Genomic DNA, 23,697 nt, shown 5'->3' with positions numbered 1-23,697 from the left:
AGACACAAAGCTCTCATTTCATCATTTATTATTGCATCTTTTAGGCACACTGAAGAAACCTCTGGTGTCCCAGCCCCTGTGTGTGGTTCTTTAACATTAGACTTCCTGTACAGAGCTTGCTCCTGCCATCAAAATGCATGACATCTCATCGTGTGGTCCTTGTACCATCATATTCTCTTTTCAAGTGATACTTGGGAAATGCCCTACTTTGCAGGAATCTCATAGCAGAAAATGCGAATAACAGAGGCTCCTTTCTTTGGGGAACCAGTGAAGTGTCTGTTGAAATGTAGAGGAATAGAACTTAGGGTGAGCAGAAGAGTAGCAGTAAGGTTGGAAACGAGGCCCCCCTAAAGTGTGAACCACGGAAAGAGAAGCCTTGCAGGGCATGAATAAAACAAAGCTGGGACCATTGGATGCCTTTTCCCCCAGAGCTCCACTAGAACGCCAGGAGTTTGTTCAGCCTCACACCCTCGTCAAAAAGACGAATGACAATATCTGCCAAGGTCACTGCAAATTTTAATTTTGGAGTTCATTTAAAACTGTTACAACATGAGGTACCACTTCTTCATGGTCAAATTGTACTTCTCACCTACTTGATCTGTAGATCTTGTGTGGCGTTCTCCAGCTTTCACCCAGAAGACATGTTCTGAGTCAAATCAAAACCTTGGAATCGTTTCTTCTACTGGTCTATTTCTATTATTATAACTCCCACAGACTATAGAGAAAGAACATACACATTTAATAAATAGAAAATATTTATTATACAGCATTATCAAGATTATTTGACAAAAGGCAGTAACAAGCCAAAGGAAAACACATTTACAAGAAGCTGAACAATTTGTATCAGAACATACATTAAGGTGAAGAGTTTTGGCCCTCTTGGTATAGGGTATGTATGTGTACATCTCCAATTTTGAACAATGATGACATAAGGACTAATAATCTATTTATTCAGAAGACCACATAATCAGGATAATAGTAGGCATTCAGAGTAATAAAGTGATCACAGTTGAATGAATGTGTTCACCAAAAGTCTTAGACCAACCTGATATCATCTTACACTTGAATACAAGTTGTTTCCTTATCTATTCTGATTTTTAAAAAATCTGAATGCACAAGCCCTGTGATATTAGGGATGCATATTAGTGGCATTAAGAGTAAAAAATAAACATGATTCACTAATAAAGAGATCATATGCTTTCCCTCATGAATTTGTCAATTACTAAAGACCCACCTGTTAATCACTGGAGCCATTATTTTCCGCTTTCTGCTTTCTTACAATGAAAACATGGAACCAAAGTCCACCTCTCAGTCATGAGATCTTTTCAATAAAGTGTTTTAAAATAATTTTTTAAAGGAAATGCAGTTCATTCTTGGTGTGGAACTGACTAAACTTGGCAGTAGAATATGATGAAATATAAGAAATACAAGCCTCCAACATTGGAATGGATGTTAAATTCTGAACAAATGATGCAATGGATATTTAAAGATTCTAAGATGATTTTTGGCTGAGAAATCAGCAGCTTCAATATGAAGGAAGCATATTAAAATATGACTGAACATAAGGCATAAACAAAGACATTTAAGGGGGGTAGAATTCATTCCACAAATAATAGAAGAAATCAAAACAGCAAGAAAAATCCTTTTATTGGTGGTAAAAAGGGATTGTAAAGATGGAATAAGTGGATTACATGTCCATGGATATTACACAACAGCAAAAAACAGAAATAAAAAGTTATGACAGCCAAGACACAGGAATAAAAGTCCATGAACATAAAAATTAAAAGAAGGCAAAATGTGATTGATAAAGATTTTACAAATTATGAGCTGAGTTAGATGTTACTGTATGTTAGACACTCAAGTAGCTGTGGAAAATCTTAAAAAAAAACTAATATAACCTGGAATAATCTAAATGCTTTGTTCAATCTTATGTTTTAATAATGTGTGCAAGCTTATAAAATGTACCTTTTATTTTCACTCTCAGTTTTTGTACACTTTTAATATAACAAATTTTCAAACCACTTCATTAATAACATATCTCCACATCAGAAAATATCTGAAAAATAAGTTCCATCTTAGAAGAAAAATGTCCATCCGAGCTGCATATGAAAACATTGAGCCATAGTATTCAAACCTTCAAAGAGCTTCTCTAGATATTGATGACAATGATGTATAAAACATTATTAGAACATAAAAAATATATATAGTGTATTCAAAAGACAATTTCTAATTACAGTTAGATTGACTATTAGGTTGACATCGACAGGTAAATTTGACATTACATTGCACAAATTTTACGATCGCACATATACAAGGACACAGGAACACATTCACTGGCTAGTTACAAGGACTTCAGTGACAATAGGATAGAATTATTTGTCATTTAAACCAGTAATAGTTGCTATGAGTACACCATTAGATTCAAAGATGGATTTGTTTCTGTAATACGTAGGAGAAATAATGGCACCAAATTGTACATATACGCATCTTAGAAGTTCAACTTGTAGGTATTATTTGCTACAGTAAGTGGAAGGTAACAATTTTGCCACATGGTTTGTTCTTTAACTGAAGGTCAATGGAAAGCCCGCTTGGCACAAACACACGTCAATCCACAAAAGGGTTTCTGCCACTCTCGTAACAATCTCTTGTTCCGGCCTTTTCCCCAAATCGCCAATAAGTGAATATTGAACATGAGAAGCTGATCATGTGTTGTTTTTTTTTCAAAGTCTCATGCTGATGGTTTGTCTTATTTCTAGCTCCTTCCTCCTGTAGCACGCCTGATGAAGCACTTTTTGGTGATAATTTTGCTCTTATTCCTGTTTTCCTAAATAAAGGGAATCCGCAGAGCAGCAGGGAGTCCATGCACCTTTCTTCAAGTGCAGTCTCAAAGCTGGCACTGGACGGGTTGCGGTAGATAAAGACAGACCCCTGTGCGGCCCCATTCCTGAGTCTCCTGAAGATGAGGAGTCTGTCAGCCCAGCAGGGAGAAGGGCTTCTGAGCAAGGAGCTGCTGTCCCATCATCCCATCATCCGTTTGGGATGGGTCTGGCCTGGGCCCTTCCCCTCCCCGCACCTGCTCTGTCTGGCTCCACCAGCTCACTCCGAATGCCATCAGGTGAACTCATGATCCGACTGGCATGTCCACGTGGGCTGTTCCTTAGCAAGCATGGCCCAGTGTGTGTGGGCATAAATATATCTATGCACAATTGTGCAAAAGAGATTATGTTTGTGATGTCATTATTGATTTGTGATAAAAGTTACATACCATATGGAATTGTGCTTTGTCAGAATTCCCTTTCTTCCCAGAGAAGGCTTTGAGTAATTCAAGAATCCGAATCCTGGCCTGGAACATTTTTTGCTTGGTGTCCTTCCCTCTCTTCCTACTTAAGGCAGCAGCAGCAGTAGCGGCAGCAGCAGCAGCGGTCTCCTGTCCTCCCGACGAGGCCCCCCACTCCCAGGCTTTTCCTCCCAGCTATTTGCACATCTCTGGAGGTGTGGGAGATCTCTGGCTTGTCTTGCTTTTCTATGTGGACCCTTCCCCCTTACAGGGTGGAAGAGCTTTGCTTGTAGTCCCGCAGAATGACAGAGGCGTAGGACACGTTGGGAGGGGTGCAGAGCACCGACTCGGACACGGGGGAGCTGGGCACCGAGCTGCCCGAGGCCACCGAGTCGCGGAAAGGCGACGGAGGCGTCAGCGCAGGCGAATCATCCGGAGTCAGTTTGCTGGCCGCCTGCAGGTCCTCCTCCTCCTCTTCCAGTTCGTCTTCTTCCGTGTTCCTTTCCCGCTCGTGCTCATACACGTACTCCTGGAGGAGCTTAAACCTCTCGCTGTCGTCGTCGTCGTCCGCGGGCGGGGAGACCGGCTCCTCCCCGAAGGTGCTCAGCTGCAGCGGCAGCATCTGCAGATGCTGCGGGGGTGGCGGGGGCGGGTACAGGGACCGCAGCCCGTTCCCGGGACCCCCGGGGCCTGCCAGCACCGCGTGAAAATCCGGGATCACGGTACTGAAGTTGCTGACCACTCCCTGGAGCTGGTCCATCAGCGATTTCTGCTGTGGAAGGGGCTGCTGCTGCTGCTGCTGGAGAGGAGGGGGCAAGCCCTTGGGGAGGGCTGGTTCGGCCAGGAAGAGGGGGGTCTCCTCTGCGGTCAGGTGCGGCGGCAGAGGCGGAGTGGTCGCCGCGCTTGGCACGCGCCTGTGCACCACCATGGAAGGGCTACCAGGTGGGCTAAAGCGAATCGGCTGGGCATCCTCCTCCTCCTCTACATTGTAAAGGGTCTTGGTGCTGGTATCTGAAAAGGTCAGGCTCTTGCCAGAGCCTTGGTAACTTTTAGTGAGGGGCTTGATGACGGCTGTTTGGTTGCAAGCCGTCTCATTGGTCTTCACGTGCACAGAGAGGCGGTGCCACATATGCTGTCCCTTGGGCACCTGTCCTCCACCTGGTTCAGACCATGACACAGACTTGCCATTAGAACTATGAATAAAATAGAGATGGATTTATTTGCAGATAGATCATGCACACAGGATAAAATACATAGAAAACATATGCAAACCTAGCTCAATGAGATTTAACTGCTGTCTCTGCTGTAGGCCTTTGCTCCAGCACCCCATACCTCCTCTTACAAAAAGAACACCAAAAGCTGAAGGAAATATTGACCCTGAGAAAAGTTGTTGAGGAGAAAAGCCAGTCTGTTGTAGAAATAGCTATTTTCATTTAGGTCTAAGATTTCACAAACCTCTCTTTTTTCTCCCTTGCGCTCTCTCCCTCTCCCTCTCTGTCTCTCTCTGACACACACACACTTTTGAAAAACTCCCAACTGATGGAGGAAAACTTTAAAAAAAAAAAAATCTTAGTTACACATGGACAACCAAAATAATGGCTATTGTCCTTGGGACAAATTAAGACCCACATACAAAGCTACTCTCATTTTGTTGTGGGATTATAAAATAGATCCTCTCAGTTGCCCATTCTCATATGCAAGTATTTCCCATGACCAGGGTGTCGTGATCACACAGGGTACCTATAAGGAACATAAAAAAGCAGATGACAGAAAAACTCAGACTCATGGTCAATTTATGAGCTTCATAGCTTTTGATATTTTTAAAAAACATTTCAATGCATTATTTCTCACACATACAGTGGATCACAAATCACACAAAGGCCCTGACTCACAGCAGCTAGTTTGGGATTTTCACACTAGGAACACTGAAATAGCTGTGTTTGAAAAGCAATAGAATGAGGAAGCCAGGAAAAATACAAATGCCCACATCCTGCTTTAGGATAGTTTGATGCAAATAAGAGAAAATTATGATTGAGACAAAGCAGCAGTTACTGAGACAAAAATTTCTACTCATTGAGCCTTGGTGATGAAAAGTCTTAGGGTGCCAGCAGCATCCCAGCCTTATCAACTCCCAACTTCATGGCACCCACAGAAAACCAGCCATATGGAATTTCTCCCTGAATAAGAAAATAAGATGTACTGTGGCATACACCCCAAATTCTGTTCTGTCTATTGTAATAACTCTGATCTTACTTCTGGACTCAGCTTCTATTCTGTATAACTTTTAGCAGATGTTGGTACCTTACCATAGCCTTCTATTAATAACAACGGTGGAATCCTTAAATGGGGAAATAATTGTTTCTTTTCTTTTTTTTAGAAGTTTGCTTTTTCTCTGTACTCAGTAAAATGACAGAGAAAGTAGCATAATAGTAACACATTTATGACATTAAAAGGAATATAAAAATGGACATTTTTTTCTTTAAGTGGAGGTGTGAAATAGACTAATCCATATTCTAGTTTTTGTTTGGAAAAAATGTAGGAAATGATCAGTAGTTTAAATAATGGTTTTTTAAATCATCTTGAGAATACAAGAATGAATACTTCAAAAATTATATGTGAGCATCATTTATGATGAAAGTAATATTTTGACATTTCATATTTTACAATCTTGAAAAGTAAAGTGAGCCAGGTAAGTACAGATGAGTGTAAATGTCTGATATTGATTATAGAAAATTCTGGATATAAAGGCTCTAAAGTAGATAAAACAGTTAAAAGTTTTGACCTCATTATTTGGGAAATAGGTAGTTCCTCCATATATCTGATACCCTACACTGCATTTTTAATTGTCTAAGAAAAAAGCTCATCTCTGTTAAGTCAAAGTTAATATTTCTTTCAAATATATGCTTTATACATTATCTGAGACTGTGTAAGTGCTTGTAAAGTTTTTAAAAATTGTCTCATTGACTTCCACATTATTTTGTTGGAATAGCTGACCCTTTTCTGAGGTAAACAAACTGAAGAACAGGCCAGTGGTGACCCTGGCAAGAACAGGTAGTCAACCAGCTAGCCAGAATCACCGCCAGAATCCACAGTTGCTTTTCTGAGCTTAAAACTGTAGGTAAGCTCATCTTCCACTGAATCTTTTTCAACTGCCCCGTCATCTACCACTATACACACTTTGTTTCTCTTTATGCATTCAATATGCCTCTTCTAGAAAGGCAAATATAAAACCTAATTGCCTCTTATCCTCCTTAAGTATGCCTTACTATATATAGCATCCAACTCAATAATTTGCGTCATTTTAAATTGCAATGAAAAAAATGTTTCCTTCCCCACCTTCCCACTTCTTCCTAGGCATTAGGAAATGCCTTCTTAATGTTCACCAGGAAAATGCTTAAACAAAATTTTATCCTGCATCTATTTAGTTGTGTGTGTGTTAAAAAAACAAAACAACAACAAACAGGTCCCTTGAGAAACAGTCTGCCTCTAATTCAACCAGCAGGCTTAGCTGTTCCAATGATACATTGCCTTAGTTTCCACACATAATAGCAAAAAGGTACCTTGTTTCCTGAAAGCCCTAATGTGATCCACTTCACCCACTCATTCACATGGGCTGTTTTCCTCATTGTCCACAGGTTCTATGTGGGCCTCTTTTTAAATCAAAAGCACTCATAAGTTAACAGTATTATTAATCATGTTGCAGACAGATATAATCATAATTTAGTTCTGTTTTAATTAAATCCAATTTTTATTGTTGAGATGGGACATTTTCACTACAGCCTTCAAAACTGATAACTTTCATTCCCCTCAGTCTTGCTCTAGATTTGCTGTAAAGTACTGTTTAATTAGGAAACAGATCTCTTGCCTCAGGGCATTTATCAGATTAAGAAAATTAGTGTAATCTTTTTTTCAAGGACAAAATAAATTGCTTTTTAAAAACCAAAGATAGTAGAAGCAATGTATCATCTCACAGACATTGCAGCAGAGTATAAACTTTGGTCCTTCAAGATGAGTCATTTCTTACCTGTGGTCCATAGGTAATCTGAAAGGTCCATGCATCTATACCTGCATTAAGCATTGTTTTTAGACTGAATAAATATTATGCATTTGTAGACAATGCACTGCTGTTTTTAAATGTATGTAGATGCTGTTATGATAAAGTGTGCTATTCAATACATGTGTAACTAAATTCTGGGAAGCTTTTGTTTTGTTCTGTATTCAAATGGCCATGAGTAGAGGCACATTTAGTAATAATAGATTCAGGTGAAGGCTTAAGAACTGTTTTGGTGAGAAAAGAGAGTATCTTATTTGAGAAGGCTGGGAACCCACTACTGTGATATTAAGAAGAGAAAAATATGTAAAATCAAATCTGTTTATATCAAAAAAGAATAAATACATTATAAAAATGCAATATTATCCTGCAATATGACATTTATTTAATCCCAGATAACTTTAATCATTTCTGCTTCTGCCACCAGCTTCTTCCTTCTATTGTTTAATTTTATTTGGCCTCCTAATTGTAGGAAAAGCAATCTGGTTTAGAAAACACCACATAATTGTTACAAAGCACCTGAACCTTTTGCTCCAACTTCAAAAGACAGACCTGAGGCCTAAATCAATCTTATATTTGAAGATCAAATGCAGAGGCATTTAGAGTAAATATCCCAGGTGGCTCAATTGGAGGAAAACACTGTTAGGCCTACAGGATGTATAGGATAATGCATAGTTACTGTGTGGACAGCTAGGCAGGCCTGAGGCTGCAGTTCCAGGAACAACAGGTTCAGGATCTTGCTTTGGTTTTTCTTTCATTAGTTAACTATCGCAATCCCCCAAACAGAAAACCCAATATTTACAGCACTTTAGAGAATGGTTGAGAGTGGGTGCTGTAAACAGATGAGTGTATCTTTGGCATTCAGTGATCCTGTCTGTTTTATTTGTTTCAGTAAGTACTAGTTACATCTGCAGGGTACACTGTTCTCTGATCCAGAGAGTTTTAAAATGGGAATAACAGTGGGTGGGTGTTTGAGATCATCAGGAGGGAAGCCTCCTGCACAAGCTGCCGAAGGGGAAGCTTACACAACACCTGTCTCTCTTATGTCCAAATCAAGTCTTTGCCTCTAGGCTTAATAGCTTCACAACAGATATAATGACAGTATCCAGAAAGCCCACAGATAATGCAAGACCTTCACGTAAGAAAGAGAGGCTCACTCCTTGAAACCTGAGGAGGGTAGCACTTATTTTCTCTGAAAGTGAAAATGGAACCAGAAAACGCCATTGAGTCCCAGCAAAGAGAGAATTGGCTCACCAAGAAAAAAAATCAAAAGGCACAGGCTTCGGGACAGTTCTGCTCTGGCTCCCACAGCTACAGCTAGAACATGAGGCCTGTTAAGGAAGGGGAGGTTCTGACCCCACCAAGACTTTCCCAAAGGAATACTGGGAATACAGCTGTCCAAATATTTCAACTTCACATTCCTCAGCCCTCTGGTACCCTAGTGCAGCTTGAGAAGTAGGTCTTGTAGAATCTCAGGCCTAGGAATTATTTGACACCAGTTGTATCAGGCTTCTGTTTTCCCAGGCAACTTCAAGTTTGTCATCAATACAAAGGACTCCCACTGACTCCAGCTCCACTTCTTGAAAGCCTTCCAGAAAAATCTGCATATTTAGAATGTATTCTCAAACTTGGGGGCCTATCTGAACATAATTACAATTTCTCACCTTTTTGACTCACCACTGGCTGTAAGGTAAAGAATTTCTGAGTGTGTTTCTTAAGACAATTGCTTTCTAATTATATGAGAACTTGGTAGTTTCTGTGGATATTACATCTTAAATAGTATTGTGAATCTTAGCCTTATCCCCTTTAATTCTACCTTCATCATAAGCTAGTCAGAGAGCCATTGGCTTGCTGAAATTAGAGAATATCACAAAGTCTAAATACGCAGTTCTTCTTTTAGGATCTTTAGATCAATTACATCCTACATCCTCAAGTTATATGACAGCAGATAAAAGACAGTACAAAGAAAATCAGTTTGCCTTTATTAAGACCTGTGCTTTCTTCATTTGATCAATAAAGAAAAAGACATTCAGAGATAAAATTACCTAATCAAATTCAGTAAAGTATGGAAGGCACCATAAAGTTTGTCTGGGTAGAGGCTCCACTCTCCTGAGAACATTGCCCAATTTATTTCATATTAAAGAATAGAATTCTGATGGATACTAAAATTTTTCCAAGTACAGTTTGAATGGTCTTTGGTTCAACCTAATCATGATTACTGGCTGATCTAAGAAATTCTCGTACCAAAGTCTATTTAAGATAACATGTTTGTACCATGGCATTGTTTTAGCAGAGGTATAACAAATAGGATTATATTTCTTCAGGAAGTATAGATCAACTTAAATTATGCTCCCTTTAAAGGAACTTCAGGTCAAACATTATTATTTCTTCTATGCTTTGTGCTACCAGAAACAATCTCTTAATAGTAAGAGATTCTGATGCTCCTTGGCTCTACCTGGAGTTCTCACAATTCATCCTGAGAAATGGGAAAACTGGTAAATTTTCCAATTTGCCAATTTCTCAACAAAGAAATGCAACTGCCATATTTCCTGCAACTGGAAAATTCATAAATTTTCTAATTGCAATAAAAATTACAGTTGCATTGCTCTGTTGGGATTATTTCTCAGGAGTAGGATAGATCTAGACAGACCATAATGGTCCAGTAGGCAGCTTTATTTCCGTCATCACTAATCTCTTTGCCTTGCCTATTCACAAAAACAGTGGGAACTGAAGGTCACAAAAGAACATATCTTTAAAAAAAAATTTAACAGGAACAACCATGGCTAAAAATATCCAGTCTTAGTTTAGTCTATGGTGCACAGATTTAAACCTACTTATCTCTTCCTAATCCTTTATGGTCTGAAGAAGGAAAGTTTGAATAGATCCTATTCTGAAAGTTCTTAACGGCCAATCTGTTAGCTTTGCTGACTGTTACTTTATTTTTTGTCACCCACCAGGGATGTACCACATTCAGCTTTTACTTTTGCTTTTAGGCACTCACCTTTTAGTCACAAAATGTCAGTCAACTCTCCTCTCTCTCTGGCCCTGCTGTCAGGACAAGACAAAAACATCTACCCATTCCCATCAATCCTTTTTGACAGGCAGCCAGCAGCTCTCACAATTAGAATCTCCTTGCTGTGTCCTTCGTTAGACTCACCCCATGATACAAGAAACACTCAGTGCCTTCTGAGCTTGGGAGAATTACAGAGAATTCATCCAGCCACAGTAGAGTGGCTCTGACCTAGATGCACAGACACCTCTCAGTTACTACCTGGAACACCAGCAGGACCACCATATTTGTTCCTCTAAGAATCAATATGATTTGGTGGAGACCACACTCTTTCTATTTGGGCTTGTATAAGGAATAGCAGAAAGGCAGACAACAGACTTCCCATTGCACTCCACTGAGTGAAGGGAAGAGATGTTACTGCCCTATTCACCAGCCTCCATGGCCAGGTTCAGTAGCAGACATTTGAACAAATCGGGCTCTTCTCATCTGAAGAGCTATTCAAGCCACAGACACCTCATCAGTGGGCTCCCTCCTGCTGCAGGAATGTGTACCTTTGACTCTCCCAGGAGTTTGAAGGGCTGTAAAGGAACAGCTGAAAATGACCACAGACTCCGTGCACAACGAACTGAACATGGTCTATGTTCTTTTCTTAACTTAAAAAGACACTGTCAAGATCTAAAGGTCAAAAATGGGACCAAACATGCATTATTTTTATCAGACGAGGAAATCTGATAAAAATCACTCATAATGTTAGGAAAATGACTACTTTTCCTTTTTGTAAAGTGTACTTTTTGTGGGACTCACAAAACTTTTGTTTTGTGCTCCCCAGGGGGCGTGGGAGGCACCCAGCAGAGGCTCATGTTGGTACCCACCCCCGCAAACTGACATGATAGAACTCTTCCATAAATTCAAGCTATGGCTTTTACTTTAGTGCAGACAGCATCATTTCAAACATTTGTGCAACTGCAAAAAGGCAAAAAAAAGAAAAGAAAAGAAAGAGCTCTGTTTGCCAAGGAGAAGCTGACAAATTTCTGAAGGGGGAAAATTCACTTTCAAGCTTGTGAGTGGGAGTCACAAACAAAAGTGAATCTCCAGAATCAGAAAAATGATATAGTGCATCAAAACATAAAAAAGCAAAAAGACTAAATGAACAACTTGACAGTGTCCTTTTAAGAACGATGGACAATCAATTTAAGGCAGTCGTGCAAACCATGGCACGTAAATGAATTCTTCATTCTGATGGCATGCACCACATCTGTTTCCATGTTAGAAAGTGGAAAAACCCAGGAGAGAGAAAGCAAGGGGCAAAACACTAGATTTTCCATGCAGCTTCTCTTACACATTCACTGCAGTGTGGGGGTTTTCAAAGCTGCACATGTGCCGACGGACACTGGCTGGTGGGCGAGAATTCTGGCTGCCTCTTCCTGAAGATTGAAAAGAAAAAGACACCCAGTGAGCGAGGGGATTATACATGTGTGCAGATATGGCAAGTCCACCACTCAGGCAGTGCCTGGCCCTGAGCCTTGCTCTGTATTGCCTCCACCTCCGTTTCCTGTATGGTCCCTGCTCTGCCTGGCTGTTTCTTATTGCCAGGCTATTTCTTAAAACCATGTCAGTGGGGTGCATCTCTTTCCAAGTGGCAGATGCTTTTTTTGCTCTCTCTCTCTCTCTCTCTCTCTCTCTGTGTGTGTGTGTGTGTGTGTGTGTGTGTGTGTGTGTGTCTATCCCAGGTTTGCTCTTTCCCTCCACTGTTGACACCCTTCTTTATCCCTGGTGGCAGTGGACTTCATCTCTACTTACATTGATGTAGGCTGATTCTTCCCACCCTCTACTCCTCTTAAAGGAAGTGCATGAGTTTATGTCTGACACTGTGACTTTTAATTGCACTGTTAATTTTCCTGCATATTATGGCATAATGAATGCATTGCTGTCACTTCATATATTTATCTCTTGGCATTCACAAGACAGAAAGTGTCCAATGGTAGAGAGAGAGGGAGCAGCAAGAGACCCACCTGTTGAGATTGGAAGAATCTGCACACAGGAAGAATATCATCTCATTCCCTAGCTGGATGTCTCCTTATACAGCACCTAGGATAATCTGTCCTCTGTGCCCCTTTGGCAGATGGAGAAGAGAACTAGCTAGACATGAAAAGGCTGATGGGCAGCCATGGGTAGTTGGCCTTTCCATCATTTGTTGGAATAAGGATAAGTGCTTTTCCCATGAGTCAGCTAGGACTGCAGAAGGTGGTGGGATAAAGCTATCTGGCTGTCATGCCACATAAGCGGGCTGCCTGGCATGGAAAAGAATTTCAGGGACAGAATACTTAGGGTGAACTATCAGCATATGTTACAGGTGGTATGGATGAGGCTGGTTCAACTGGGGAGAAATCTTTCATGTCAGGGGACTCTGCAGTGATGTAGTTCTCTGTAGGGCTCCTCAAACTCATCAATATTCTCTATGAGTCAACATCTGACCCTCTACCCAAAAGATCCTGGTGACAACTGTCCAGGGTAACCTGGAAGAGGACCAAAATGGCTCCTGGCAAGTCAAAGACCTTTTCCTTCTCTTCTATCTCTTTTTCCCATCAAAGTAGACAGAAGAGTGAAAACTCGGAAGAAAGAGGAGAAAGAGGTATTGCATGAGGAGACCATGCCCCTTCCCATTCCAAGTCTTTCAGGCTGAGGCCTGACAGGTGCTGGGAAGAAGAGCTGTGAGTTTTAAATTTTAAACAAGAATACTGTGGAAAAGATGTTCACTACCTGAAAGCAAGGGATTTGATCTGAATGTATAAGGCAGGAAAAGATTTTCCATAGCACATTGAATGTAACAGAGAAAAAACAAAGTTAATCCATATGTACAATTCCATCAAGTTTGGACCATTCACGAAATCATTTAAAGGTGCATGATCTACCCAGAGTAATTTGAAATCCTCATCCAAAAATAAGAATTTGAGACACCTTGGTGTAACTTCATTATTACTGCAATAATCCATTCATTTAATAAAATTAGAAAAACAGACACTGTTTGCTATCAAACTTATCAAGGTAATATGCCCCTGACATTCAAGATGCCTACTCAAAATCAAAAGATCATTAAAACAATGAAAATGTTAGCAAGGAGATGGTCAGGAATAAAGGTATATCTGAATATACAAATGAAGTTAGTGGGAAGTAATATGTAAAATGATATTCAAGCAACTTTATTTCTCATGAAAGAAGATAGAAAATACACTCAAAGCATTAGGCTTTGCCTTGTTTGAATGCTCTTGAGCCTCTAATTAATTCTACTTTTGAGGAATGTCTGTATGTGGCCTATTCAACTGGCACTGGGAACTGGGGCCCTGGCAGGACCAGCTTCACGGGCCTGGAACCAGCACAGACAGACAAACACAGTCCCTCCCTCTGAAGAGCCCTGCACTTGATGTTTAGTGCTCTGTGATCATCCTCTTGAAATTCAGAAAAATGTTATTTTTTAATTTGTGTTTTGCAAGTGATGGTCAATGGGAAAATAGAGCATGCGCTGGGAGATTGGAGCCTCAGTTTACACATGGCCCACATCTTGCAGCCTCCCTGCCTTTCTGGACAGGCTCTAGGCTTTTCGGACTCTTGTCCCCTGGATCCCAGCCCCATCCAGCCTCCCACTACCTGCCCCTGTCTAGAAATCACTACCACTTTCCACCACTGACAAGGGGTTGGGCACAAGTCCTGACAAGATCAGGGTCTGATGTATGTGCCCTATACTATCTCAAGGTAATGAATGGCAGTGGCTGTCTCCTCCCTGGACTGGCAGTGCCACTGCACTTTTGGTAGGCAACATGCAGTGGCAAGCCTCTTGCCCATCCTTTATCCAGATACCTTAGGTGTCTCTGCACTGTTATGGCAATACCCTTGGGAGTCACCTGTCTAATATGGGCTGAGGCAAACGGGACGTGAGAAAGAGAGGTAACTGGTTCAACTTCCCTATGGCCTCTGCCCAGTTACTGGCTGGAGGGGAACCTGGCAGCCTGTGGGCTGTGCACGTGCAGTCACAAAATGGGGGTGGCCGTGTCTGGTGGGACTTCATTTGCCCCACACAAGGGAACACAGCACTAAATGAAAAATACAAAACACCATGACAGATCAAGAGAAGCTGTGGCTTTATAATGTAGTACCTTTAACACTTTTCCCCTGCTTTTTGAATCAGGAGCTCCGTGTTTTCATTTTGCACTGGGCCCTGCAAATAATGCAGCTGGTCCTGCCTGCTGGGGATGTCTAACGATAAAAACAAGAGGCAGGGGGATGCCTTGACAACTTGGTCGATGTACTGACCTTAGCACAGTTGCACAGCGTGGTGTACTCAGGCAGCATCTGTACTTCTGTGTCTCCCGGGAATTGGATGGGAAACTCTCTGGCCTCTGTGACTTACATTCCCTCTTAAAACCTACTCCTGCAGTTTGGGGACAGTTCTGCGGTTCCTTTGGGGCTTTCCGGCATATTGACAGCAAAGCTTCACACAGTAACTCAGTAATCCCAAAGACACCCTGATTAACTATTGAAGGAGAGATTTGAAAAACAAACAAACAAACAAACAAAAAACAATAGAGCATCTCCTTTATGATCCCTTTTGTTTGGTCTCTGACTTTCACTTTGTATTGAAGTGAAACATAAATGACCCTGAGTACAGACCTTGCTTTTATGAAAGGAGTGTTTTATTAAAGGTTACAGGACAAGCCATGTAAAATCTGAGGCCAGAGTGGCCATTTTATCAACTGCATAAAAACTGAGAGAAAGAGGTTGACTTCAGGGTATTTTTAGCAATTGTAAAACCACATATTCAACCAACCACAGATTCAGCAAGCCAGAGTAAAAGCTTGGAGGGAAAATGTAGCATATGGGGGCTTGTCAAATATAAGTCCCAAATCTGTGCTTGAATCTTTTGGCAGAAGTTGTGGATTTAAAGAAACCTCAGAAGTTAGTTAGAAAGAGTCCTCTTCAATTTCTTCTTAAAGTGCAAAGGTCTCTCTCTCTTCTTTTCCTTTCTCTCCTTCCTTCCTTTTTTCTTTCCCTCCTTCCTTCCTTTCTTTCCCTCCCTCCCTCCCCTCCCTTTCCCTCTCCTCCCCTCCTCTTCCCATTCCTTTTTCCTTTTCCATTCTTCCTTTTGTAAAGTCACCGCTTGTCATACACTGATGGATTCTGCATAGCTTTACCCATATATTTCCATTGTCCAAATAGTCTTCCTTGATATAACAGCCTATCTCACTTTGAGAGATACTTAACTCTGTATGACTTTGCTTTAATATGTTATTTTATTTACATCAGGTCACCCATTCTTCACTTTCTATGTAAAGATTTATTTTTTAAATGAAGTTAGAATTTGTTACAAATAAATTTTACTCAGTATGATGTTAGCAATGAGATCTCTGAACATTGAATCTGGAGGCCTGGCACTTTCCAATTGTATGATCACTTCTTTGAGACTCAATTTTTTCATCCATAAAGAAGGATTGTTTAAAAAGTATGTGTGAAAATGCTTTCAAATAGCAAAATGCTATTCCAGCCGAATCCATAAGCCATTGCTATTAATACCCTTATTTTGAAGGATGGAAAAATAAAGACACAGACAAAAGACTCAGATATTTAAAATATTGGTGTGTATTTAGCTTAGACTTATTTCATAGGATCTCAAACTTCCCTTCACTTCACTTGTTGACTTCAGCCACTTTCCTTATTCAAGACTGTCAATAACTTTTAGTAGAAAATAAACTAGACTTTATTTTCTCTCTCTTCCAGGCTTTTTTTATTTGGGTAACAGTGACTTTAAACGGATTTGTCAGGAACAGGTGAGGCACACAGTCAAGTTAGCTGTCTATGAAGTTGCATGTTCATGGAGGTTTGGAGGTTAATCTACTTTTTAGCAGAGATAAAATGGTCTATAGAATTCCATATGGTCAGTCTTAAAAATATAGAAAGCTCTCCATGGAAATAATAATGCAGCAGCTGTCCAAAGTAATCATAAAGAATGACAGCCACCACTCAAGACCATTTTAGCAGGGTACAGTCTATTTTATGTTGTTTTTATAGATAAATACATAATTTGTGCCTCTGATTGCTTTCCAAAGCCAAATGCATTTTTGCCTATTTTTTGAATTTTAATATTTGTTTTTCAGCATTTGTTTATAGGAATGGAGAATGGAGCTCTGGGTATGTGTGTAGGTTCTCTATAAATGGAAATTTTTTCCACCCTTCCTTTTAATGCATGCATGTATATTAAAACTCTTTATATATATGCACAATGCAGTCTTTCCATATAGGTGTAAAATATTGCTTCATTTCAAAATTGTTAATTATTAAGATTCATAAGCTAGTAAGAGACTACAGAGAATGGTTTAATGACATTCAGTTTAGTTACCACCATAGATTTGTCAAATATTAACATTTTGCCTTATTAAAATCTTCTTTCTTTTGAAAATATTAAGGATATATTTGAAGCCCTCTGTATATTATTCTAAATATGAACCTTCTCCTTTTAAAGAGACAAATTGGTATGTATTGTCACTTGGCATATTTTAATGCTTTTACAACATGTATATTCATATGTGTTAGTAAATAATACATGATAGTGTTTAGCATATTATATTTGATATACTTGACATTACTCTACATTTCCATCCAACAATTTCCCTTTTTGCACAGTATTATGTTGGTATATGTAACTCTAGTTCATTCACTTAAACTAAATTGAACAAATACCACACTTTAAAGAATAATCCATTCTTCTGCTGATGACCATTTAGTTTGTTTCCTACATTTTGCTATTTTATCAATGCTGCAATAAACATTGTTAAGTATGTCTTCTTGCACAAACGTGGGAGACTTTTTTCCCATGATATGTACTTAGAACTAGAATTGGTACATTGTTGAGCATGCACATTCGTCTTTCTTATATATTACCAAATTATTTTGCAAAGTTCTTGAACAATTTACACTAGTGTATGAGGTTTTTAGACATTCTGCTTGGTTTTTAGACATTTTTAAAATTAACTTTTTATTATAGCAATTTTCAAAGATATCAGATGTTGTTATCCTGATGCATACTTTGTAAAACATCCCATCAGTCTTTCCTCTGGTAGTTTTAGCAGCCATTAATTATCAGAGGATAGATAAATTATTTTATTATGAGACTACAAAGTGGTGATGCAATTCTATCATTCTTTTTGTATCTGTCAACTCTATTTCCCTTCTAAAGAAGAACTTTCTCTCATCATCTATTTAGTTCCTCTGAGACAGAGTTCACACAGAAAATGCAAGGCAAAAGATTATTCTTTTCCTTTATTTACCAATGTTAAGAATCCTGACTTGGTTTTCTAACATTCTCCAATAGTGTATCACATGGGGGTCTTCTTCTATTGTCTGTTTCCCTAGGTTTTCCAGTAATATGGTCCTATCTCTTGGTATGCTTAATAGTATTTTATATCAGAAGAGACACTGTGAACATATAAAATAAGATTATGTAGAGGCCCTAGAAAGTGCGATCCTGCTTTACCATTTTCTCTCCTAAGCAGAGGGGCACTGCTTAATGTAATCCAACCAGTGACTAAGCTGAGTCACAGCCATTTTGCAATTTTGATAAAAATCAGTCTACCATAGGGCATATCCTTTCAGGACTTTCAATAGAAAGCCTGGCTGTGCACTAGTGCACTTCATCTGGTGGGTCTTTCTTTCTGTCCCCTGCTTTTCAAAGATTTTTCTATTTAGATTTTTGGTCTTCTACTACAGATAGCTTCAAAATTAGGAAAATATCTTGACAGGGAACCTTGATCATGTGTTTGAATGACTTTGAGTCTTCATTTTTGTCATTTTAGCTTCACATGATTACAAAAGTGTTTTTGAGCTCTCTCCTAGATGAGTCTGTCTCTCAGCACTGGAGAACTCCATGGAAACCTATTCTGTATTTTAGATATATTCAGCTTATCTTTTAATCTTTCTGACCCACCCAATGGCAGACATCAGCAAATGTGTTGAGGGAGAAGCTGGACCTGTGGTGAAGCCTCTCTGGCCTTTCATTTCCTCACCCCAGTCATTTGTGACCAAAAGATTTCCTGTTTCCTCTGGTCCTTCCATTGATTCTCTGCTGGGCCCAAGCCTGGAAACTCAGGGATATGGTTTGGCTCTCTGTCCCATCTAAATCCCATCTCAAATTGTAATCCCAGCATGTCAGAGAAGGGGCCTCGTGGGAGGTGATTGCATCACGGAAGCAGGCTTCCCCTTTCCCCCTTGCTGTTCTGGTGATAGTGAGTGTGCTTTCAGGAGATCTGGTTGTTTGAAGGTGTGTGGTACTTCCCCCTTCACTCACTTGCTTTCCTGCTCTGCCATGGTAAGACATGTTTTCTTTCCCTTCTCCTTCTGCCATGATTGTAAGCTTCCTGAGGCCTCCCAGTCGTGATTCTTGTTAAGCCTGTGGAACTGTGGTCAATTAGACCTCTTTTCTTCATAAATTACCTAGTCTCAGGTAGTTCTGTATAGCAGTGTGAGAATGAACAAATACACTCAGCCTCCATATAGTGCCCTGAATTGGCAAATTTGCACTATCAGTGTTTGTCCCATGGAAACAGTGTTGCAGATAATTGTCTCAGTTTTCAGTTCTCCTTTCTCTGAAATTTGAGTCTCATTAATCTTCATCATTTCAGTAGCTCCCTGATGCTGTAAATAAACTATCTTTGTCCTTCCTGTTGTTTTTCCAATTATTCTTCTTGGGAGCTATTCCGCCACAGTCTCTTTCATTCTACCCAAAACAAAAGTCTTATCAGAATTCTTCATTTCTTAATTTTTGCCAAACCAAGGGTTGTAAAATGATATCTTAATATTTTTCTTCCCTCTGTTTCTTTGATAATGTTTAGGTTCCCTAAAGGATCCTTAGCCTTCATGGGATCTTGCATATGTTTCCTTCACAATTCCAACATGTTTGTCAAGTTCCTGTACAATTCACATTGCAATGTAGGCGAAATCTCTGTACCTCTCCTGTGATCGTTTCTACTCCTTGCATGTTGTTAATGTTAATTCTAATCTCCCATAGGCCATAGTCTCTAAAGATGGACATAATTCATGTCAGAATTACCTTATGTGCCACATTATTCTGCTTTCATATGCCCCAGTTTTTTCAAATAATTAAGAAAACCATAGAATTTCTCATGCAAACATTACTTTTAAGAGTGAAAGAAGTTTCCTCTATAATTAAGCCATAAAAAAGGGATAAATTGGGACTGCCTGGGTAGGTAAAAATACATATGGCCACTCTACTTATATGAGTGTTAAATGAATGACTGAATAAATCAAAACAGTATATAGAAATATTCTAAATACGAATATTAGCAAGAAATAATTTTGAGCTTCTCTATTACTTTGCTAATTGAATGGATAGCAAAAGCAATGATTTTTAGTATAAATTATTAAATTAATTATAAAATTTAATATTGAATGTCATAATATCCCCAGGAAAATTTAAATTTAAAAAATAGTAAAAATAATGTGTATGTATATGCATGTATGTATACATGTGTGTGTTAAAACGAGGATATACATAAAAATATCAGTGGTGATTTTTCTTTCTAGGTATAATTGGAAGTAACTAACTTTAGCTTCCTTGTGCTTCCCAATATATTCCAAATTGCACACTGTAAATATTTATTATTTTTAATATAAAAATAAGCAATAACTTCTATTATAAAAATAAATTTATCAGGACCTAATAATTCAGACTACGATTCCTTTTCCTCTTAGCTTTTCCCCAGTAACTAAGATACTATATGGGGCTGCACACATATTTTCTTTCACTTAAAAAAAGATATAATGTAAACATTCTAAAACTATATATTAAAAGATATGAACAGCTACTAAGGAGACATGCCAAATTTAAATGATAGAATTTGGCACAGTACTAGTATTCTTAAGTTAATTACTACTGAAGTTTTTCTTACTTCAGAATTCTACAGTAGAGTACAGTTAGTACTTTTCATGTTGTAGGTACATTATTTAATTGTACATACATTTTAAGTGTTTGTTCTCACATATAGGCATCTTTTCTAATGAGAAAGCAGACGCTCAAAATTAGGAGGAAAAAAAGGTAAATCAAGTTACACAAAAGGGAAAATATCCTGCTGTGCTTCCAGATAGACTTTAGATGACAAACTGCCAAAGTCAGACTTTTTATTATCTTACTTTGATTTATCACAGAAGGGAAGAGAAAAGGATTATGAAAACAACTAGCCAAAAGTTAAAATTTTCACCTCAGGATGTTTTGAAAAGAGGAAATAATTACTTAGTAAAAGGCTTAAAACTGAAGATGTAATGATAATTATAAAGGACTTATAACACAAAAACCTAAATTTTGTGAGGATTCTGAAATTCTTGGCTATGGCACTAACCTCAATATTAGATACCTATTTCCACTAAGGTTTATTTTACACTAGTATTTCTCTTGAAGCAGAGGCGTTAATAGCTTCATGTCATCACACATGGAACCTGAAAAAGAACTGAATAAGCAATTATCATACAATTTCTCTCATAGTATTACAAGTATAATCACCATAGTCCTAAAGAACATCATAGCCACATCACAGCCCATTGAGAAAGGTATTGGTTTTCTAACATCCTCCAATAGTGTTAAGCAGTAGATATAATATAAAAGGGAGGGATCAAGATTGGTATAAGAAGACTTCTGCTTTCAGCTAATATGTAGTACCCCAGGGCAAACTAACTCTCCCACTGAAAACAACAAGAAAAACCAGATAATTTTTTTTAAACCACTGGAAGATATTGAGAAGCTGTCGTGGCACCAGAATGCAATGGATCAACAAATCAGAAGGAACAGGAATTCAGAGAGGTAAGTGGATCATCTTCAAGCTGTTTTACCCTTGGAATTGTTGATGATTCTTGATACAGGACAACAGACTAAGAATCCAGGCAGAGAGTCTTAACTAAGAGGCAAAGAAGCAAGGAAAATTTTTGATACATTCACAGGACTGTAGACATAAAATTTTGAATTCAAGTGCTCCAAGGCAGCTAGAACTTGAGGAACCGAGATCTTGGAGAGAGGGAAGCAAAGAAAAGTGAGACTGACACTTGGTGGTTGCCCTCTAGAAAAATTATCACATTTTAGGCTACACAAAGCACAGGATACAAAACTAAGCAGTAAGCTGCTGAAAATCAGAGTAGAGTTTCTGGAAGTCTCACGGTGCTGAGGAATCAAAATTGGAGTCAAGACTTTCAAAGGATTAGAGGTTCAAGTACACAATCAGAACCCAGAATCTCAGTCAGGACCCTTGGATAGCTCTACCCTTAGAACGGGATGCACCAGGTGAAGCAGAACAAGTTTTATAAAACCACAGTCCACATCAAATCAGCTCAGTCTGTAACTGGATTATAACATAAAGGAGAAACATATGGTGATACATAAATATTGATTATGCAAATCAATCACATTAATAATAATATAAGATAGGATGTAAAATATGTGTAGAAATGAAATGCATGGGAAAAAAGCACAACAGTGATGCAAGATAAATTTAAGTGTTTCATGATCCTTGCCTTGCTTGGGAAGTGATAAAACTACTAATTTATTTGAGACTGTGAAAGATTAAATTTTTTTTGTAATTTCTATGGTAACCATAAAAAATAATAAAAGAATGTAGAGCTAACAAACTAATACAGGAGAAAGTTGAATATTAAAATACTAGTGGTTATTATTTTGATAAATATTAGACAAATCAAAAGAAGGAAAAAAGATAAAATGGAACATAAATCCAGTGAGACAAATAGAAAATAGTTAAGTGGTAGCTATAAATATAATTATGTCAGCATTTATATTACATAAAAATAAACTAGATATTCTAACTTAAAGGTAAACATTATCAGACTGACTGAAAAGCAAAATCAAACTTAGATGCTGCACATATAAGACACAATCCTTAAACATATAAACACAAAAGGTGAAAGTCAAAGGTTAGAAAGCTGAAAATCCAAGGATGGAAAATGGTATATCATGCAAGTACCAAATGAAAATAAAAGCTAGTAGTTATGCTAATGTCAGACAAAGTAGACGCTGTTTCTAGTAGTCTATATAGAGGACAAAGGAGGGCTTATATTAGAAATTCAGGGTTTGATTAATATTTGATAATTCAATATATTTTCCCAGTAACATAGAAAAATATAATCATTTCAACTGATACAGAAGAATTTGACAAAATTCAATGCTTATTTGTGATCAATTTCTCAGCAAACTTCAGAGTATAAGGGAATATCTTCAACCCTATTAATGGGCATCTCTGCAAAACCTAGAGATAGCATGAAACATAACGATGAACTTTTGAATAATGAAAATGATATTCTAAACCTAGAATGGCCAAAACAATCATGGAAAATAAGAACAAAGTTGAAGGACTTGCACTACCTGATTTTCAGACTAAAGTTTCAGTAATCAGATCAGTGTGGTATTTGCAAAAAGATAGATGAATACATGGATAGAACAGAATAGAGGGTTCATAATCAGGACTAAACGTATGTTCAGTTGATGTTGACAAAAGTACCAGTCATTCAATGAGGGAAGGCAGTATTTTCAAAAATTGATCTGGGTGAACTGAATGTATATTTAGAAAAAAAACAAAAACAAAAACCTTGATCCACTCTATTATGAACTGAATGTTTGTGCCTCCTCCAAATTTATGCATTGAAATCCTAACTCCCAATGTGATGATATTAGGAAGTGGGGCACTTGGGAGGCAATTAGGTCATGAGGGTAGAGGCTTCATGAGTGAGATTACTACCTTTATGAAAGAGACCCCAGGGAGCTTTCCAATGTCTCTGCTAGGTGAAGATACAACAAGAATACAACAGTCTGCATGGTGAAAGGGGGCCCTCACCAGAACCCGCCCATGCTGGTACCCTATTCTCAGACTTCATGCTCCAGAACTGTAAAAAATAAACCTCTATGGTATATAAGCCACCCAGTCTATGGATGGCTTTGTTATAGCCACACAAACTAAGACATGCTGCTTATGTATTACAAGATGTGTACAGTAATAATGCAATACAGTAATAATGCATTACAGTAATAAATGTAAAAGTCAAAACCATAAACCTCCTAGAAAAAAACATAGGAGAATATCTCTATGATCTGGGAATAGGCAAGGTTTCTACACTGAACTATGCACTAACTGTAAAAGGAAAATTTATCAATTGGACTTCATCAAAATTAAAAACTTTCATTCATCAAAAAATACCAATAAGAAATGAAAAGTCAAAGACTGAGAAAAAATATTTGCAATACATAAATCAGACAAAGAATTCAAATCCAGATTATACGATTAATAATAAAAGGCAGGCCGG

The 23,697-nt window shown here is 38.5% G+C and overlaps 1 protein-coding gene across 5 annotated transcripts in view; it reads right to left on the bottom strand.

The window, feature by feature from the left end:
• Nucleotides 1-737: 737 nt before the first annotated feature.
• The window catches only part of GRM1 (glutamate metabotropic receptor 1), a 410,692-nt gene continuing 387,732 nt past the window's right edge, over nucleotides 738-23,697 (bottom strand). For 2 of the 5 annotated variants that reach the window (XM_003255843.2, XM_030809805.1), the window contains exon 9: nucleotides 741-4,470. In XM_003255843.2, the coding sequence (XP_003255891.1) occupies nucleotides 3,543-4,470 (928 nt within the window). In that variant the 3' untranslated portion in view covers nucleotides 741-3,542. Of the gene's footprint in view, nucleotides 4,471-11,677; nucleotides 11,763-23,697 lie in introns of all 5 variants that reach the window. The other 3 variants (XM_030809807.1, XM_030809808.1, XM_030809804.1) reach the window with 3 other exon arrangements.

This window comes from Nomascus leucogenys, chromosome 3 (genome assembly GCF_006542625.1).
Source record: "Nomascus leucogenys isolate Asia chromosome 3, Asia_NLE_v1, whole genome shotgun sequence".
Classification (NCBI taxonomy): Eukaryota; Metazoa; Chordata; class Mammalia; order Primates; family Hylobatidae; genus Nomascus; species Nomascus leucogenys.
This window is presented reverse-complemented; position numbering and strand designations above follow the sequence as displayed.